At 43.8% G+C, this 16212-nt stretch overlaps 1 protein-coding gene across 5 annotated transcripts in view; it reads left to right on the top strand.

Moving 5' to 3' along the window:
- TCF20 (transcription factor 20) overlaps nucleotides 1-16212 on the top strand; it is a 127479-nt gene that overhangs the window by 74500 nt on the left and 36767 nt on the right. For 3 of the 5 annotated variants that reach the window (XM_066183576.1, XM_066183575.1, XM_066183574.1), the window contains one exon: nucleotides 5674-11301. In XM_066183576.1, coding sequence (XP_066039673.1) covers nucleotides 5710-11301 — 5592 coding nt within the window. In that variant the 5' untranslated portion in view covers nucleotides 5674-5709. Of the gene's footprint in view, nucleotides 1-5673; nucleotides 11302-16212 lie in introns of those variants that run through there. The other 2 variants (XM_066183578.1, XM_066183577.1) reach the window with 2 other exon arrangements.

The following is a 16212-nucleotide window of genomic DNA, read 5'->3' on the forward strand; positions in this document are numbered from 1 at the left end:
TTTTTTAGAATAATAAAATTCGGTTTCCATTAATGCAGTATTCTGGGTTTAATTTAGTTTTTACATACTTCATAAGATATTTCAGTTTAGCTACTTCCATAGGGTCTGGCGCTCTCAGTGATAATTAACTGTATCCTGTTTCAGCTTTGAGTGGTGTAGTAAGGTTTGTTTGACAGAATTTATGGTGATGGCTTGGTGAGAGCCAGATCTGACTGTAGTTTTCTGTAGAAGTATGGTGGTGAGTAATATCAGAAACACGACTTTCTGAAAGAAGTGAGCTGTGCATGTTACTGCTTGGACAAACTGGTGACTGAAGGGCTGAGGGTCTTGGTCTACTTCTGTAACCACACCTAATGTTGAAAATAAGTCTTAATTATTCTCCCTTTTCTTTTAAAAAAGTATCAAATGTAGAAGAAACTAGTTATATCTGTTACTTTGTTAAATGCAGTCTTAGATTTCATCTTTAAATTCATCTTCTTATGGCACTGGTGGCTGATTTGCCTTCTCTTAAAAGCAAATGCAGATTTGCTCCAAAACTGAAAGAAGGTCAGTCTATTCCCAGCCATTGATCAGGTGTGCAAGCAATAACTCTGTACTTGCAGAAATGAGGATTAGCAACTTGGCCTTGACAATAGAAATGGTATTCAGTACACGGAAATCCTTTTTTCCTCTATTTCTGTCTGAATTTGGAGCACGGGCATTATTTCTTACAAAACATACTCCTGAATTGCTTGTACTCATGTTCTGGCTTTTGAGATTGTTTTGGTTATGTGTGTTCTGTCTTAGTTTAAGAAGATACAATGAGGAAGGACAAAAATAGTACTTTTTGCATTTTGTATGAGTTGTGGCAAGAAATGGCAGCAAACTTATGTACATCTCTGTCACTTGCACAGCATTTAGCAAGTGTATCTATTTTACCTGGACATTCTATAACCCTCCCAGCTTCTTTGTATACATTTTGGCTTAAGGAAGATACTGTCTTACCATTTGTCACCTGCCTGTAACTGCATTTTCTTTCCTCATAAGCATGCTAGGAAGTGAGAGGCTTTTGACAGAGCACTAAAGATATATTGCATTTGACTGCTGCCTGAAACTTCTCTGCACAGATGGATCGTGGTAGTCAACCTAAATCTAAAGAAAACTTAACAGAGTGGAAAGACCTCACTTATGTCCTACTGAATGAGCTGGTGGTGGTTTCATTTGCCCCTTTAAAGGCTTATAGTTAAGAATTAGGCATGTCCCCACAATATTTTGTTTTTTAGTTCACTTATTATGCTGTCTGTGGTGATCCATTGCTGTGTCGGCATCAGTGTTATGTGGGGAGATCTGGGCAGCTCTCCTGTTATTTGTCCAGTCTTTGATAATCAGGACAAAAAGAGTTTTAAAGATTTATGTGGCTGTAAAAGAAAGCCTAGCATGGTATATTGCAGAAGATCATCTCACAGAGTAATCTTGGTGTGGAAGTACTGATGAATTCTGTTATTTGGCATTGGTCGGGGGCACTGTGGTAGACATGCAGGAGCCATTGAAAGATACTTACATGCTGTTGACTAACATTGGATAATCTTGCACAGAGTGAGGTCACAATGCAGTAACTTCGTACTTTGAGGAACTCCTACATTAACAAAGCTCTATGAGGCTGTTTCAAATGATTAAACAAGATAGAAATTCTGCATTATGCTTAAAAATAAGTTCACATAAAGAGGGTAAATTGATACACTACTTGAAATAACTTCACCTGTTTCACAAATAAGTCTGAGATTTGGGTAGGAGGACCTATTGCTTCTTTCTGTTCAAGACTTCTGTGCAGTGATTCCATAAGTGAGGCTGTTTTTGTTGGCCACACAAGCTTGTAATAAGCATATTACAAGCTTATTTTGTTCCTGCCAGGTTGAAGGCAAATTTTTATTACTGAGCTGTTGGGGGAGAACCGAATGTGTTGTTGGAGCTGAGTGAAACTGCTTAGTGTAGTGAGTGTAGTCTGCAGTGTCTGGAAGGATACGCTTAGATGGTTCTACAGCTACAGGCTATAAATACTTTAAAGTCATGCAGCTTTACTGAGAGAGCTGCATGCACGTGTAGCAAGAGTGTAGGTGTGACACTGGAGTAGCGAAAGCTGTGCCAGACTCTTACCTTCCCTTTGAATCAATGAAGACATTGCACATTGTGTGTGTTGGAAAGTACTGTAAATGTGTGTCATTTGTAGCTGTTAATAGAGCACTTGTTTGGAGGCAGGACTGTCCCTTCTCCTACCGATGGCATTATGGATGTGTACCACCATTATGGAGTTTTATATGATTGTGTTGTAGTCTCTAATTGGCAGGTGGTGCATTGTCCTCTTGAGATCTGCATGAGGAGGAGTATGTACCAGCTGAAAACGTTTTCTTTAAAGGCTTCCAGTAAAGAAAATCAATAAAATAGATACTTTTTTTTTTTTTTTAATGTGGGTGGGGGTAGACTTTGAAGGTCTTATCTGTCTGAATGTATTTTATTAACAAGACTTGTCCAGGGGATTATTCTCAGTGGTTTTGCTGAGAGCATAGCACTTATATCTAACCACTTTACAGGGCTGCTACTATTAAGAAAGGCTTGTATCTAAGCACTTTACAGGGCTGTTGCTATTAAGAAAGGCTATTGCAGTAGTAATTGTAATAGTTCTGTATTTATAGCACATTAATGACAGAAAATGTGCTATATGTCTTAAGTTATCAGTGATGTAATGGGTTGGAGCACATCCTATCTTTTTTTACTCCCGTTATTAATGAAATGCCTTTTTTCTTTTTGGCAGCTATTCTACTACTTATGTTACTCAAGTTAGGCTCCTTGTGAGATACTCAAAGCAAGCATTGTCCTGATGAAAACTTATTTGTTTGTTAGGGTAAATTCCATGATTGAAAAAAAAAATTGAAGGAGAAAAATATGTTCACCCTGTTTTGAGTTAGCATATGTAGCTTCTGGACTAAATAAATGTAACACAATTGCATGAGATTATGGAGGATAAGAATTTGTGCCTTGGTTGATCTTTACTGTATATCGGTTCTTAAGGACATTTTACTCCATCTTGTGCTGTTTCTATTCATTATATAATTAAAATGACTCTTTTTTAATAGTGAAGAAGTCTTAAGAATGTCAGCATTGTTGACATACATTAGCTTGAAAATGTAGCGGTTTTCAAGCCTGTTGGTAGAGTTACAGTGAACGAATGTCATTCAGAGATTAAAGTTTTTGTATGATGTAATACAGAAGAGGCTTCCTGAGATCTTGTCCAGGCTATGCAAAGTAAACTTTACTAAAGTCGTGTTTAAAAATTGTGTCTGAGATTCTGTGGGAGACTGAGAGAGGATGGGAATGTTACTTTCATGAAAAGAGGATGCATGCCAAGCACATGATAGCCAGGGCGTGCATGTAGTCTCCATGGCACGTGAATGTTGCTGGTTGCAGAGCCCCAAACTGCTTATCTAGAGAAGCTGCTTTTAACATCTGCCAGTTACAGTAGATGTTCTCTTACCTTGATAACTTTATTTTATGTATGGTGGTTTTTTTCTTTTTTGCCCCCTCATTTTTTTTTTTTGCCTTAACAGCAAGTCCCAAAAAAAAAAAAAAAAAAAAAAAAAAAAAAAAAAAAAAAGCTTGCTTTAGATATCCCAATTTTAGTCCTATGCCAATAGGGCTGGAGCTTCAAACTGGTGAAACATCAAAAGCAGTGGTTCAGAAAAAGGAGGAGCTTGTCCACAATAAGCCTGAACCAGACAGATTGGCACAGTGTGGCATTCATAGAAGTGTTATTCATGTGATATATGTAGTCTTTAAAATGCCAGAAAAGTCGAAGTTCAGCAGAACAGCAGATCTCTCTTATGACACTTAAAGTATAAGATTAAAACAGCATTAAAGTTGACTTCCTAGAAGAAGAGAGACAGAATTTGAAGTATTAACAATTTGACAGTTCCCTTTTGATTCTAGTAATATTATTATGTACATCAAGCTGCATGAACCAAGGCTGCAACACAAAAAGGCCTTTGAATTAGAGGAGGGGGGCTGCAGAGACATGCAGTGCTGTGGAGTGGTTTTGTGCCTGTGTGTTCTGTAGCCTACACACACAGATAGTAGAAGATGAAAGACTTCAGTGGTAGAATTAGACTCTTCTGTAGATAACATACATGTTAATAAAAAAAATAACCTTGGGAGGCAGATGGGAAAAGAACTGGATGCCACATCTTGCCTGCGTGTCATTTGTGTGCCCAGGATTTTTTTGTGATTTTGGTGATCTACTTGAACAAAACCTAAGTGCAGAGCTAGAATTTAATTCTCAGTGGGTTCAGCTGAACATGACAAACACAAAACATGGTTAAATATGGAAACATAATGCAGGCAAGTCTTCCAGGAAGTCTCCAGTCTGAGGAGTTGGGCTTCTGTTTCCTGGAAAAGTGTGAGCATTGTCTTAACATTCTTTTAAAGGAAGGAATCTCTCCAGGTGGCTTTATCCATTTTTTTTTTTCAGGAAGAGAAAACCACCAGGTGTTTCAGACATGAAATGCTTTTGTCATCTGTTAATTTGGGGGTTTTGTTTTGGTTGGTTGGTTTTGTTTTTTATCTTTGTTTGTTTGGCTTTGGTTTTTAAAAGGAGTGTACATGCACATACTTGTTCATTATTGTACTTTTCTTAATGCACCTAGTAATGTGACAGGCTTTTACAGAGGGACTAACCTGGGTCCCCAAACAATTCTGAGGTTGTGGTCCAGTCCTTGAGGGTGAGTCATAATTGCACATACTGAATAATATGTTGAATATGTTGAAATACAGAAGAGAGCCTTCCTGGAGTTTTTTTTTACTTACAAATTCATTATGTAAATATAGATGATCATACATAGTATTCCAAAGTATATATTCTGACTGGCAAATGTTTTCAGTTATGTTTCATTCAAGGTAATATAAAAGTCCTGAGGGATGAAGTTGTAGACTGTTTTGCTCAAATAGAGTGAACTTGCTTCAGCTTTCCATCCTGTCATGCAAAGCAGATGGCTGAGGGGGAAGATGCGATGTATTGTCTTGTGTTGGTTTTCACCTGGGAGTGTCACTGGAATTACTCAAGAACTGAGCATTGAGTATGCTGGTGCCAGTTCTTTCACATGTTCACGTAGATCCTTTCATTGGGTTATCGTGGTTTGGGCTTTGGTCAATTGGAACTTGGGTGTTTGCTTATAGAGATCTTTCGCAGTGTGAAACATGGACCTTGGATATCATTCCTGTGGTAAATCCAAGTGTGGTTTGGAAGCGTTGGAAGGTTCTTGTGGCGTCTTTAAGTATGGTGGCAAAATACTTGAATTACTCCCGGTATTAGCCATAGGGAATAGCTGGAGGGTGAGGATTGGTCTCCTTTGCTTTGCAAATATTGTTGGAAGTTTCTCTCTTCAGGGGTATGTAAACACAGACAGTTAGGAAATGATGATGGGGAAATACTAATGCTGGAAGTGCACTCCAACTGTAGTAGGCTACTGGCCTGCATTACCGAGAAGGTTGGCAGGTTGCAAGAAGAGGGGTTAAACATTGATGTACCAGGAAGTAGAAGAGAAATACTAAATTTTAATTACTGTTAAAACAGGGAAATTGAGCGGGGTACTGGTGTGACTGGGAAACATACCTTTTTCTTTTCCCTTTCTTTTTCTCCATATTTAGGAGGGCTTTTGAGCTACCGCTCTGCTGCTGAACAGCATGCAGTCCTTTCGGGAGCAAAGTAGTTATCACGGAAACCAGCAGAGCTACCCGCAGGAAGTGCACACTTCATCCCGACTGGAAGAGTTCAGCCCCCGCCAGCAGGCCCAGATGTTCCAGAGCTTTGGAGGAGGTGCTGGCAGTGGACGTCGTGGAGCAACAGGAGCCTCTACAGCAATGCCTGGTGAGAGCTCTGGCCATCAGAGCTACCAAGGTTTCAGAAAAGAAGCAGGAGAATTTTACTATATGGCTGCCAACAAAGATCCAGTGGTGTCAGGAGGGCAGCAGCCACCTCAGCGCAGGCCTTCTGGACCAGTGCAGAGCTATGGGCCCCCTCAAGGGAGTAGCTTTGGGAGTCAGTATGGGAGTGAGGGACATGTGGGCCAGTTCCAAACACAGCATTCGACCCTTGGGGGTGTATCCCACTATCAACAGGATTATACTGGTCCTTTTTCTCCAGGGAGTGCCCAGTATCAGCAGCAGGCTTCTAGCCAGCAGCAGCAGGTGCAGCAGCTGAGACAGCAGATCTATCAATCTCATCAGCCTTTACCCCAGGCTTCCAGCCAGTCTGCTTCTAGCACCTCACACTTGCAGCCAATGCAGCGTCCATCCACCCTGCCTTCCTCTGCTTCAGGCTACCAGTTGCGAGTGGGTCAGTTCAGCCAACACTATCAGCCACCTTCGTCATCCTCCTCCTCCTCTTTCCCTTCCCCACAGCGTTTTGGCCAGTCAGGACAGAATTATGATGGAAGCTACAATGTGAATTCTGGGTCGCAGTATGAAGGTCATGCTGTGGGTTCCAATGCACAGGCCTATGGGACCCAGTCAAACTACAACTTTCAGACTCAACCAATGAAAAGCTTTGAGCAGTCTAAGCTGCCTCAAAGTGGGCAGCAGGGGCAGCAGCAGCAGCACCCACCTCAGCACGTAATGCAGTACTCAAATGCTGCCACCAAACACTCTCTTCAAAGTCAAGTGGGACAGTACAGCCAGACTGAAGTTCCTGTAAGGTCACCAATGCAGTTCCACCAAAACTTCAGTCCAATCTCTAATCCATCTCCTGCTGCATCTGTGGTTCAGTCTCCAAGCTGCAGCTCCACCCCTTCTCCACTCATGCCAGGTGGAGAAAACCTCCAGTGTGGGCAGGGCAACATGTCCATGGGTTCTAGAAACCGAATCCTGCAGATGATGCCTCAACTTAGTCCTACACCATCTATGATGCCAAGCCCCAATGCTCATGTGGGTGGATTCAAGGGGTTTGGACTGGAAGGGCTGCAGGAAAAAAGGCTCACAGATCCAGGACTGAGCAGCCTGAGTGCTCTAAGTTCTCAAGTTGCCAATTTGCCCAACACAGTCCAGCACATGTTGCTTTCGGATGCCTTGGCACCTCAGAAAAAAAGTTCCAAAAGATCATCCTCTTCCAAGAAGGCTGACAGCTGCACCAACTCAGAAGGCTCCTCCCAGGCAGAGGAGCAACTAAAGTCTCCCATGGCAGAGTCCCTGGATGGTGGCTGTTCCAGTAGTTCGGAGGATCATGGGGAAAGGGTGAGACAGCTGAGTGGCCAGAGCACCAGCTCAGACACCACTTACAAAGGGGGTAATTTAGAGAGACCCAACTCCTCACCAGCACAAAGCTCTCAGAATGAGCCATCAAAACTCAGCAGCAGTCCTGCAGCTAGGGAGGATGTGGCCTCACCTGATGGGAAGGAAGCTGTGGTGGCTGTGGAAAATGCCCCAAAAGTGAATGAAAAGGCAGTTGGTGTGATTGTCTCCCGGGAAGCCATGACAGGAAGAGTAGAAAAGTCAGGTGGGCAAGATAAACCTGCACAAGATGATGTTTCCACAGCCCCTCAGGCACCAGCTAGCACTAGTGGAGCAAAAGAAGCTGGGCATGCAGGGACACAGCATGAAAATCAAGGAGGAGGAGGTAAGGGGAGCAAAAGTGGTGATAACACTAACCATAATGGGGACGGGAACAGCCAGCCTGGTCATGCAGTTGTTGGGACAAATTATCCTGCAAAAACAGAATCTTCCAAGTCTCCTGGCAGTTTAAGATACAGCTATAAGGATAATACAGTACCTGGTATACAGAGAAATATTGGTGGTTTTCCACAGTATCCATCTGGTCAAGAAAAGGGGGACTTTCCAGGACATAGTGAGCGCAAAGGCCGTAATGAGAAGTTTCCTAGCCTCCTACAAGAGGTTTTACAGGGGTACCACCATCATCCGGACAGAAGGTATTCTAGGAATGCACAGGAGCATTCTGGGATGGCTGGGAGTTTGGAGGGAGCCATGAGGCCCAATGTTTTAATTAGTCAAACCAATGAATTGACCAATAGAGGCCTCTTAAATAAAAGCATGGGGTCCCTCCTCGAAGGCCCTCACTGGGGTCCCTGGGATAGGAAGTCTAGTAGTGTAGCTCCAGACATGAAGCAGATAAATTTAGCTGATTACCCTATTGCTAGAAAGTTCGATGTGGAGTCTCAGTCTGCTGCCCATGAGGCAGGAACACTCTCAGAGAGGAGATCAGTGATCTGTGACATATCTCCATTAAGGCAACTTGTAAGAGATCCTGGCCCTCACCCTGTGGGGCACATGGGTCCTGAGGCCAGAAGCGGAAGGAGTGAACGTCTTGCCCCTGGCTTGAGCCAATCAGTAATACTCCCTGGTGGTTTAGTATCCATGGAAACAAAGATGAAAGCTCACAGTGGGCAAATAAAGGAGGAAGATTTTGAACAGTCAAAGAGTGCAGCTAGTCTCAATAATAAAAAAACAGGAGACCATTGTCATCCTGCTGGCATCAAGCATGAATCTTTTAGAGGCAATGCCAGCCCTGGAGCTGCAGTCTCTGATGCTGCTCCAGACTACATGCCCCAGCAGGACAGCAGATTGACACAGATGAGACGAGGACCTGGCAGAACTGGAAGGGGTAAATCACCCTCTCAATATCAGGATCTTGCTGATAAGCTGAAAATGTCACCAGGCAGAAGCAGAGGCCCAGGGGTAGATCTGCATCACATGAACCCACACATGACACTATCTGAAAGAGTTAGCAGGGGTTCCTTGCATTCTGTCTACCCTCAGAATTCGGAAGGCCCATCTCTGGCTTCAGCATATCACACAAATGCTAGACCTCATGCTTTTGGTGACCCCAGCCAGAGTCTGAATTCCCAGTATCATTACAAGAGACAGATATACCAGCAACAGCAAGAGGAATACAAAGATTGGGCAAGCAGCGCTGCTCAGGGTGTGATTGCTGCAGCTCAGCACAGGCAGGAAGGAGCAAGGAAGAGCCCAAGACAACAGCAGTTTCTGGAAAGAGTAAGGAGTCCCTTAAAAAATGACAAGGATGGAATGATGTACCTTCAAGGTAGCTCTTACCATGATACTGGAAGCCAGGAAGCTGGGCGCTGTGTTGTGGGGAGTGACAGTACTCAGAGCAAATGCGCCGAACTGAAACACGGCAACCAGAAGTTGCAGCATCATGAATCTGGTTGGGACCTCTCTCGGCAAACTTCTCCTGCCAAAAGCAGCGGCCCACTTGGAGCAGCCAACCAAAAAAGATATTGCCCTCCAGAAAGCGATGGGCATCGACGAGAGGAATCTACAGATTTGCCCAAGCCTAGTAATGCTATGCTTAGGCTCCCTGGCCAGGAGGACCAGTCTCCTCAAAACCCATTAATTATGAGGAGGAGGGTCCGTTCTTTCATCTCTCCCATCCCTACCAAAAGGCAACCACATGATATGAAGAACAGTGGCAGTGAAGATAGAGGGCGACTGATGACTTCAGCAAAAGAAGGAGCTGATAAAACATATAACTCCTATGCCCATTCATCTCAGAGCCAAGATGCTGGCAAGTCAGTTGCAAGGGGAGATTCCTTCAAGGACCTGCCGAGTCCTGATAATAGGAATTGTCCTGCTGTTTCCCTTACAAGTCCGGCAAAGACCAAAATATTGCCCCCAAGGAAGGGGCGAGGATTAAAACTGGAAGCTATTGTTCAAAAAATTACATCTCCTAATATCAGGAGAAGTGTTTCTACCAACAGTGCTGAAACTGGTCCAGATACTGTCACTCTTGATGACATCCTGTCCCTCAAGAGTGGTCCTGAAGGAGGAAATGTGGCTGGGCATGGACCAGAGGCTGAAAAGAGAAAAGGAGAGATGTCAGATCAAGTGGGGCCAGCAAGCCAGGATACAACTGGTGAAAAAACTGCAAGATCTTCAGAAGAGTGGCAAAGCAGTGAGGATGATAAAAACAAAAAAGAGGTCCCTGAAACCACCAGTATTGGTAAAGAAGGAGCAGGATCCAGTGCAGCCCCACCACCTTCTCAAAAGTCAGGTGGTCAGGGAAGGTCTGATGGATCTGTAAGTGGAGCTGGAACTCTGACCTTTTCCGACTCAAAAACAACTTCCCCTTCCAGTGTGTTTATTTCTGAACCAAATCCAAAGTCAGAGGAAAAAGATGGAGATGTGACAAACATTTCACCCAAGCCAGATGGTTTCCCTCCAAAGGGATATTTCCCCTCTGGAAAGAAAAAAGGGAGGCCAATTGGGAGTGTGAACAAGCAGAAGAAGCAACAGCAGCAGCAGCAGCAGCAGCTGCCCGTGCCCCTGCCTCCCCCACCAGCACCATCACAGCCTGCAGAAGGGGCGGCTGCTGGTGAGCCAAAGCCCAAGAGGCAAAGGAGGGAGAGGCGAAAACCTGCAGCACAGCCACGGAAGCGGAAGCCTAGACGGGCTGCTCCTATTGTGGAGCCTCAAGAACCGGAGATCAAGCTTAAATATGCTACCCAGTCTGTAGATAAAACTGACTCCAAGAATAAGTCCTTCTTCCCTTACATTCACGTGGTAAACAAGTGTGAATTAGGTGCTGTGTGCACAATCATAAATGCAGAGGAAGAGGAGCAGAACAAATTGGTGAGAGGTCGGAAAGGACAGAGGTCTTCAACACCCCCTCCTAGCAATGCGGAGAGCAAAGTGCTGCCCACCTCAACTTTCATGCTGCAAGGCCCTGTAGTAACGGAGTCTTCTGTCTTGGGACATCTGGTTTGCTGCCTGTGTGGCAAATGGGCCAGCTATCGTAACATGGGTGACCTTTTTGGTCCTTTCTACCCCCAGGATTATGCAGCTACCTTGCCCAAGAATCCACCTCCAAAGAGGGCCACAGAAATGCAGAGCAAGGTCAAAGTACGGCACAAAAGTGCTTCTAATGGTTCAAAGACAGATACTGAAGAGGAGGAGGAACAGCAACAACAGAAGGAACAAAGAAGCCTGGCTGCTCATCCCCGCTTTAAGAGGCGGCACCGCTCTGAGGACTGTAGCGGAGCCTCTCGGTCACTTTCAAGGGGAGCTTCTTGTAAAAAAGCAACCACTGATGGTGGTAGTGCTGGTGAAAAGACTCCTTTGGACTCAAAACCGTCTATGCCCACTTCAGAAGGTGGCACTGAGCTGGAGTTACAAATTCCTGAACTACCTCTTGACAGCAATGAATTTTGGGTCCATGAGGGTTGTATTCTCTGGGCCAATGGGATCTACCTGGTCTGTGGCAGACTCTATGGGTTGCAGGAAGCTGTGGAGATTGCAAGAGAGATGGTGAGTACCTAACCTTGCTATACAAAATTATTTTCTTTCGTTAGCAAATATATGCCATTTGGAGTACTGTTTTTCCTTGTTCTTCTCTCGTATCTTAAACAACCATCTTCTATCTTTAATAAATGTCTAGTGATGTCCTTTTGATGGCCTCACTTAGATCTCTGCTACCCGATCAGATAAGATTTTTTGGACATCAAAAAGGTGGGTGCTTATTACCTAGTAAAAGTTCTGGATGTCCAAAGGCTTTCTCGTGACTGATCTGTTTGCCCTTCTTCTTCTGTTCTGTTAGATATTTAATGTTCTCTAGGGCTCTTCTTGGAGTTGCAGAGTGAAAGGACAAGTGGTAGCAGACACAAATTGCAGCAAAGAAAATTCTAGTTCAGTTAGGCAAAAAAAATCGGTGAGGGTAGTCAAACATTGGACTGAGGGAGGGGAAATGACAGAAAAGCTGTAGAATTGCCCTGCTTTTGGTGATGAAAAATACGGTTCTGTGCAAAGCCCTAAACATCTTTACATCTGAAGCTGGATCTACCTTCAAAGTTGGCTCTGCTTTCAGCAGGGACTCCTTCCAGTATGAGTTATTCTGCACTGTAATACATATTGCTCAACTGTAGGAAGAATTTGCAGTCCTTACAAAATAAAGCAGATAGACCAGACTTGCAAAGAGGTCTGTAAGCATTGAGTGTTTAAGTCTGTAAGCATGTGTGTGTTTAGTATTGATGAATTCAGCATTCACAAATGGTACCGATAATTGACTTTCTCCAGAGCATGAGTATACAATGAGTGAGAAGAAATAGGTAAAATTAAAGCAGAGACAAAGGAAAAACTTAATTCACAACTGCCTGGTTGTGGATGGACATACTCACTGTTCTTGATTTCCTGAGGCAGAAGCTGATGCTTTAAAACAATTATGTGCCTTGCTTTGCCATCGTCAGTATCCTGCATCCCTTTTTTTATGGTTATCTTTTTTGTATTGTTCTCTGTCCTGGGTCAGACCATGGAAGAGGCATAGAGCTACTTTTTCCTGTTGCCTTCAGGTTCTTCCTTTTCTAAACAGCGTTGGGATCCAGTTTTTGTCTTCTTTCCTCAGTATTGTTACATACAGCGTGCTTGTTTCCTCCCCATGAGCTTTTTCTCTTCAAGTTTGATTCCTGGCTTGTTCTAAATTTTCACTCAACTGTTCTTTGACAGTAATTACATGCTTCTTTGCCCTAACTTGATTTGGCTTGCATTCTTGTTTCTAGTTTCTAATTAAACATAGTCAGTTAATTTCATTTGGGTTTCATCGAGCCATGCCTGTGTGCTCATTCTGATGCAACTGCTGAATTTCTTATCTCTGATAATTGCAAGGTTTCTTCCAAGTTCTCCACCACTGTTTGGATTCTACTCACAATGTGGCCATGCTTTCAGTTGTCTGGTAGTTCACCAGTACTTTGAATTTGTATCTCTCCAGCCTGATTTTCCCTTTTTACTATATGTAGGGTGTCTCTCTCACTTAGGATTCTGGTTTTCCCTATAGCAAATGCCTTCTTTACAAGTTCTTGAACCACTTGAGTTATCCTCCAGTGATCCTTTTTGTGTCCCCATTTGTGCAAAGGACATAAGCCCAGCTGTGCTAAAGCATGCTGTGTTGAGAGACTCTAATCAAACTTCTTAAATAATAGTGGTCTGTTATCCACATTTTTGTATGTATTTTGCATATTGTTTGACATCTAGCACTCTTTCTGCATGGAGTCTTTATGACTTTCTGATTGAATGTGCTTTGGCTTACCCTTTATCACTTTCTTCCAACTGTTACAATTGTCTCCTCCTTACTCGTAAGACTTTTTTTCCTCTTCTTCTTAACCATTTCATCTGCCCTTATGGCACCTTACAAAAATACCTCCTTACCTCCCTTGAACTTTGTCTTCTTTTCCTCTACCCTTACCCTCTTCCCCTTATCAGTTGCTCAACTCCTCTGTCTTTTCTTTTCCCTCAAAATGCCAGTAGAAATAAGTGTTTCTCATTGTTTTTAAAAAAGGTCCAAAGTGCTTGCGGTCTCTCTTGTGTTTGCAACTACCTCTTAATTTCCTTTTTCTTTTTTCATCTCAAAGTTCTTTGAGTGCGTTGTCTGGGTCTCTTACCCTCCACTGTGGCTTCAGTTGTGCTCTGCTGCAATTGTAATCAGTGTTTACGGTAATCTTTTCCCAGTTAAGGTTCAGATCCAGTGCTTAGTTTTCCATTTTTCTGTCGACTACACTGTCACTATCAGCTGTGCTGCTTTCGAAGTGTTGTTCCATCTTGTTCTCTACCTATGTCTTTTGATTACCTCCTTGCTTTCCATTGTATTCTTCAGAGGCTGTTCATTACTTCATGCTTTTTCTTTCAGGCTCACTGAAGTTTGCTTGTGCTTTTCTTCCCTTTATCATGGAATACCATGCTTTTGAGTAGCTTTTGGTAACTCAGTCACTTTCTTACAGAATCTTGCAGAGCTTCCTTTTTTCTCCAGATCCGTGTTCTTCTGGCACAGACGTAAAAATTGTTCTTGAATTCATAGTTTTCAAAATTTCACTTTAAAACATGGCTTTTAATCTACATCATCCTTAATCCATTGTCTCTCATTTTATTCTGATTTTCATGTCATTCACATTTATAATCTCATTTGATTTTAAAATTATTTCTTCCTAATCCTTCCTATTTAAGGCTGCAGGAAATACTGCTTACTTTCTGTATATGATAAGTAATATGTAGTCTTTCAGTGCCCTCCACTGTTCTGTCTAGGTCCATTTTTAATCTGTTTATAAGACTGAACTTTCAGAGTCAGGGACCATTGTCTTGTGTGTACATTTTGTTTTGTTATAGAATCGTAGGATGACTTGAATTGAAAGCGACCTTAAAGATCAAACCCCCTGCTGTGGGTAGGGACACCTCCCACTAGACCAGACTGCTTAGAGCCCCATCCAGTCTGGCCTTCAGCACTTCAAGGAATGGGATGTCCTCAACTGCTCTGGATAACTTGTTCCAGTGCCTTTCCACCCTCACAGTAAAGAATTTTTTCCTAATATCTAAGCTAAACCTACTCTCAGTTTGAAACCATTCACCTTTGTCCTGTCACTACATGTTCTTGTAAAAAGCCTCTCTCTTGTATGTTCCCTTCAAGTGCTGGAAGGCCACAGTTAAGTCACCCTGAAGCTTTCTCTTTTCCAGACTGAACAATCCCAGTTCTCTCAGTCTTTCCTTGTAAGGAGAGGTGCTTCATCCCTTTAATCATTTTGGTGGCCTCCTCTGGACTTGCTCCAACAGGCCTTCTTGTGCAGAGGACCCCAGAGCTGGACACAGCACTTCAGGTGGGGTCTCACCAGAGCAGAGCAAAGGGGCAGAATCCCCTCCTTCATCCTGCTGCCCCTGCTGCTTTGGATGCAGCCCGGGGAACAACTGGCTTTCTGGGCTGTGAGTGCACGTTCCTGGGTCGTGTACAGCCTCTTGTCCACCTGCACTCCCAAGTCCTCAGCAGGACTGCCCTTGATCCCTTCACCCCCCAGCTTGTGTTGATACCAGAGATTGCCCCAGCTGAGGTGCAGCACTTTGCATTTGGTGTTGTTAAGCCTCATGAGATTTCCATGTGCCCACTTCTTGAGCCTGTCCGGATCCCTATGGATGGCATCCCATCCTTCAGGTGAGTCAAGAGCACCACTCAGCTTGGTATTACCTGCAAACTTGATCCCTTCATCTGTGTCATTAATGAAGACATTAAGTAACACTGGTCCCAGTACAGACCCCTGAGGGACATCAGTGGTCACTGATGCCCACTGGGACTCTGAGCTGTTGATCTCTGCCCTCTTGATGAAACTGGCCAACCAATTCTTAATCTATCAAATCCACCACTCTCCAGTTTGGAGAGAAGGGTGTTGTGTGGGACTGTCAAAAGCCTTACATCTCAAAAGCATTACCTATAAATTATATCCTCAGCCTTAGGCTGGTCAGGCAGGACTTGCCCTTTGGTGAAGCTGTGCTGGCTGTCCAGAATCACTTCCCTGTCCCCCATGTGCCTTAGCATAGCTTCTAGGAGGATCTGTTCCATGATCTTCCCAGGCATGGAGGTGAGGCTGACAGGTTGGTAGTTCCCAGGGTCCTCCTTTCTGCCCTTTTTAAAAATGTGTACAATATTTCCCTTTTTCCACTCACCTGGGGTTTCACCTGACTACCAACTTTTCAAGTACCATGGAGCGTGGTTTAGGAATTGCATCAGCAAACTCTCTGAGGAATCTGGGATACATCTTTTCGGATCCCACAGACTTGTGTACTTTCAGGTTCCTCAGATGTTCATGAACCTGATCTTTGCATGCAGTGGGAGGGACACCTGCCTGCCCCAGTCCCCATCCTGTCATCCATCCACTTGAGAGGCCTGGGAAGAGAGGTTGCCATTGAAGACTGAGGCAAAAAGTTGTTGAGTACCTCAGCCTTCTCCTCATCCATTGTTAGCTGTTTGTCTGCATTGTTTGTGGTGGAGGTACACCTTCTTTGTCCTTCCTTTTCTGGTTAAGCTACCTGTAGAAGCCCTTCCTGTTATTCCTACATTCCTTTTCAGGTTCAGTTCCAGCTTTGCCTTGGCCTTCCTCAAACCATCCGTGCACAGCTGAACTTCGTCCCTATACTCTTCCCACATTATCTGTCCTTGTTTCCACTGTCTGCGTCTTTGTTTCTTTCCCCTTAGTTTGACCAGGAGTTCTCTACTCAGCCATCCAGTCTCTTGCCTTCCTTGCTCAGTTTCTTGCTCCTGGGAATTGCTAGCTCTTGAACTCTATGGAAGACTTCCGTAAAAATCTGCCAGCTCAGTTCTTCTCCTGTGTCCCTGAGGGCAGTCTCCCAGGGTACTCTATTGACTATCTCCCTAAAGAGCTGGAAGTTTGTTTTCCTGAGGTTCAGGGGCCT

This window comes from Chamaea fasciata, unplaced genomic scaffold (genome assembly GCF_029207755.1).
Source record: "Chamaea fasciata isolate MVZ Bird 193981 ecotype frontalis unplaced genomic scaffold, bChaFas1.0.hap1 SCAF_5, whole genome shotgun sequence".
Lineage (NCBI taxonomy): Eukaryota > Metazoa > Chordata > Aves > Passeriformes > Sylviidae > Chamaea > Chamaea fasciata.